Source organism: Mus pahari, chromosome 18, assembly GCF_900095145.1.
Source record: "Mus pahari chromosome 18, PAHARI_EIJ_v1.1, whole genome shotgun sequence".
In the NCBI taxonomy this organism is placed as follows: Eukaryota; Metazoa; Chordata; class Mammalia; order Rodentia; family Muridae; genus Mus; species Mus pahari.
In genome coordinates, this window is record NC_034607.1 from 8,788,760 (window position 1) to 8,792,907 (window position 4,148).

General features: G+C 38.6%; 1 protein-coding gene across 2 annotated transcripts in view; it reads right to left on the bottom strand.

Annotated features, from left to right (window-relative positions):
* The window catches only part of Cenpq (centromere protein Q), a 10,999-nt gene extending 6,997 nt beyond the window's left edge, over nt 1–4,002 (bottom strand). Inside the window, exons 1-4 of one of the 2 annotated variants that reach the window (XM_029531434.1) lie at nt 3,916–4,002; nt 2,694–2,825; nt 2,413–2,467; nt 1,281–1,401 (exon numbers count right to left, since the gene is read on the bottom strand). In XM_029531434.1, the coding sequence (XP_029387294.1) occupies nt 1,281–1,401; nt 2,413–2,467; nt 2,694–2,789 (272 nt within the window). In that variant the 5' untranslated portion in view covers nt 2,790–2,825; nt 3,916–4,002. Of the gene's footprint in view, nt 1–1,280; nt 1,402–2,412; nt 2,468–2,693; nt 2,826–3,865 lie in introns of both variants that reach the window. The other variant, XM_021218242.2, reaches the window with a different exon arrangement.
* Between the last annotated feature and the right edge of the window lie 146 nt (nt 4,003–4,148).

A 4,148-nucleotide genomic window follows, 5' to 3' on the forward strand; every position in this document is an offset into this window, starting at 1 on the left:
GCCTGGTCTACAAAGTGAGTTCCAGGACAGCCAGGGCTAAACAGAGAAACCCTGTCTCGAAAAACCAAAAAAAAAAAAAAAAAAAAAAAAAGAGTCACCCAGGACCAAACTACACAACTGCAACATACGTCCGTCCCATTCAGGCTCCCTGGCTGGCAGTTCAGTATCTGTGAGCCCCTATGAGCCCAGTTTAATTGATTCTGTGGTTTTACTAGACACATTTTTGAACAACATAACTTATCTTTAATTGAAATTCATGATATTAAAATTTTTAGTATTGTATTTAGTATTGTATATCTATGTTTTTATTGTTCCTGGTATATATTAAAACAAAATAGTGCGTTTCATTGACCCCCACACACTCACACATACAACATGGTAATCTCATCACATTTTTATTCTATTATCTACAAAACACTTTAAACAGAACAATGGAAATTTCTTTGAATCATATTGCATCATAAGAATTCATATACCCAACATCTCTGGTGCAGTTGAATCTATCTATCATGGTGGAGTTCTCTGTTTGTGTTTTATATAACATGGTAGTTTTCACAGAAAGTGTAAATCATGAACATATTCTGAAGAATCAATATTAAAAGAACAATTTAAAAGTTTTAGAGACTACAACCCACACAGACTTGATTTTTACTACTTCACTGATAGAATTCCAAGTTTCTACAATGAAGAAAATCTTTGTGTGTGTGTGTGTAATGTGATCATGAATTAATATCTTTTCTGAAGTTGAAGAATACTCTATTGCCTTAAATACTGTCATGGTAATGCCAATCATGAATCAATGAATATCTTTTCTGAAATGGAAGACTACTGCCTTAAAATACTATCATGGTATAAATTTGGTATGTCTGCCATTGGCATATGTGTGGAACATATGGTCTTCACTTTGTGGAAATTCTAGGAGTTAGTAACTGGCTGGATGATTCACAGGGCACTGGGGCATGCTTTTAAGTGAGACCTGGTCCCTGGTACTTGTCTTGTGTTTTGTTTCCTGAAAAGTATTGCTCCCACTGCCATGATGTTCTGCCTCCCAAGGGCTCAGAATCACTGGACTATGGGTCAAAGCTGCTGAACCTGTAAGACTAAACAATCTCTCTGCTGTTTAGAATGTTTATGTTAGGCATGCTGCCACTTCCATGAAGAAAGTAACTCAGATATGCAGTAATGTTGAGACAAATGTAAATAGTAAATACCTGAGTCAAGAGCTGGAAAAACAAACAAACAAACAGACAAACAAATAAAAAACAACTTTTTAAACTCACAGAATTACTGATTCCATCATACTTTGCAAATACTTTTCAGTATTCTTTGGAAGAGGTTGCCAGTTTGTTATCTTGTTGAATGGTATTTTTACCCGCTTTAGATGAACACACTTTGCTTGTCCTGTTACAGGTAATACAAGAAACTCTAATCAATCTAGAAGTTTTGCAGTTTCACTTAAAAATAACTTTAACATAAAAAACAGTAGTGACATTCTGAAGCTAAGCCATTCTACTTTTTAGCTCATATCTTCCTGCAGCTATAACATGTCAGTTACTGAAGATGCATTTGCTATTGTGACAATACCTGATATACTATCAACTGATACTGCAATACAAATACTTTTCAATATAGAATCAAGTTATTATTATTAAAACTTGCTTCTGAAAAATGACTTTATTTCTTAAGACTTTCAACAAAAATACTGGAAAACTACTTCTACCAAACATTGGAGAAGAAAGAACAAGCAAGAAATAAACATTGACTGGTATATCTTCAGATCAGAGATGAGTAGCTCACAGAGGGGAACAGAGATTCGTTTTCTATTTCTTATCAATATAGCAGGTAAACCTCAACGGTGTTTGCTAGAAGGACTAGACAATGAACTGTTCTATTTACAAGGGATAAGCAATAATATACAGTATTGGCTTCACAAAGATTAGGTAAAGAAAAAGGGGATGCTATGCAAATTACAGGAGTACAGAAATCATGAAGTAAACATATGACACCCTAGAAAATAGAAAATCAGAACAGTATCTGCACCAATGTGTAAGGAATCATCTTACAAAGACGGGATGTTTAAGAAAATGGTATTTCCAACTAATTACCTTTGAAATGCTTAAGCAGTTACAAACTATCTGTACAGTAGTGGCAGAACTGAAATCCCAGGGGTCTTGGAGAGGAAGAAATAGGTTTGTCTTTATATCAAAGATGAGTAGTTCAGAGTAAGGGATAATAATCTGTCTCCTAGTTCCTTTCAATGTGACAGGTAAACCTCTATATATTTGCCGTTAGAACTAAATACTGAGGATATGGCTGCTTATGCCCACCTTTTACTATTTCTGAACCCGTAACCAAGATGCTGAAACATTTTTCATGAGAACCAGTAGAAGACACTGTAATAGAGAACAATACCTTTAGAGGACAGACGTCTTGCATGACTTCTGTTTCTTTTTGCTGTGTCTCCAACCTAGAGATATACAAACAAGAGATAAAAAAGATGGTTTTGCAACACATACTCCATGTATACAAAAACTGTACCTTCCAGGAGGTATAAAAAAGTATAGCAGATATTATAATCAAAGAATGCACTAAAGTTTGTGATATGAATTACAATTTGTAGTAAAACTGACTTTTAGCCCTTTGAAGGGAATAGATATTTCTAATCAAAGAGATCCGAAAGAAAGAGATCTCACCTCATTCTCAGGCAAATCCGCTTCCTTATTGGCTCTTTGTTTAAAACTTCTCACCTGTTGAGATCTTTCCCTAGAAGCACGTGCTTTACCAGACATTTTTATCTAAACAGTATAGTCACAATGATACACAGTCTGCAAAGGTGAAAAAAAATTAGAGATAAAGGCTTGTATGTTTTTTGTTGAAAAGAGTACATAATTTTTTTTTTATTTATTCTTCTCTCATACAATACATCTGACCATAGTTTACTCTCCCACTCAAGTCATGGGCCCCTTTTCTTTCCTCAAACCACTGCTTCTGCGTTTCCCTTGAGAAAACAACAGGGCTCCCAGCAATATCAACCAAACATGAGATAGTAAGATGTCATAAGACTAGGCACAAACCTTCATATCAAGGCTGGATGATGCAAGCCAGGAATGAGGAAAAGGGTCTTCCAAGAGTTGGCAAAAGAGCAGGAGATAGCCCTACTCCCACTTTTAGGAATCCCCCCAAAACACCACACTAAACAACATCTATGGCAGGATGGAATACACAAAACGCTTAGATCGGATCATGAGACAGACATTGTAAGTATCTAAACCAGGGTCATGATTGCCACCTGTTGGGACCACTCAACTTCAGTGTTAATTAAAAAAGGAAAAGAAAAATTAAGATAGAAGATAAAAATTCCTTACTGTTCCCAGATCCACAGGAAGTCATAGCTTAACAGTGGGTTGGTAGTCAGCGTTATGAAAACAATTATTATGTATGAGATATACTAAATGCAATCAAATGACCTGTGGGAAGCTGTGGCGATTTTTTTTTTTTTTTTTGCTTTATGAACCAGCTCGTTTAGACTTGGTTGAATCCTTATGGGAGGAGTGGAAAATGTCGCCCCGCTTCTGTTTGTTTTCTTGGCCGGTTTACCGAAACCAGTTTAAACCGACTTATCTCAACTTAAGCGGTTCACCTGCGAACCACTACCGAGAGCGAACTTGGGCTACTCTGTCGGTCGCTCCAGGACGAGGTAGAGAGCTTCAGGAACCAGGACCGGGAGGGTCAGCGGGGGATAGAGAGGGAAGATCAGAAATTTCACTCCACTCTGGCGTCATCTCCAACGGCTACCCTGGAGGGCAGCCACCTAGTCAGACATTAAACATTGCCCCTTACACAGAACAAAACAACGGAGCTTTACCACAAACGCCTGAGGCTCAAATTATCCCCCGGGAGCTGTCCGCCGCTTACTCGCTTCCTCGACTCCTCGCGGTGGCTTCACGGACTCGAAAAGCGCGCTTCTGACTCACTCCGCCCAAACAACCGGAAAAGCCCGACAGCGTCCACGACCTGGGAACCGGAAGCGTCCGTGACGAAAGCGAGGCGGGCCTTCTACGTCATCCGACGTGCGCCCGCAGTGGCGGGATTGGATTGGCTAATCCGAGAGGGCGGTGTTGACTACGCCCCCTGATTTGATTGGCTGC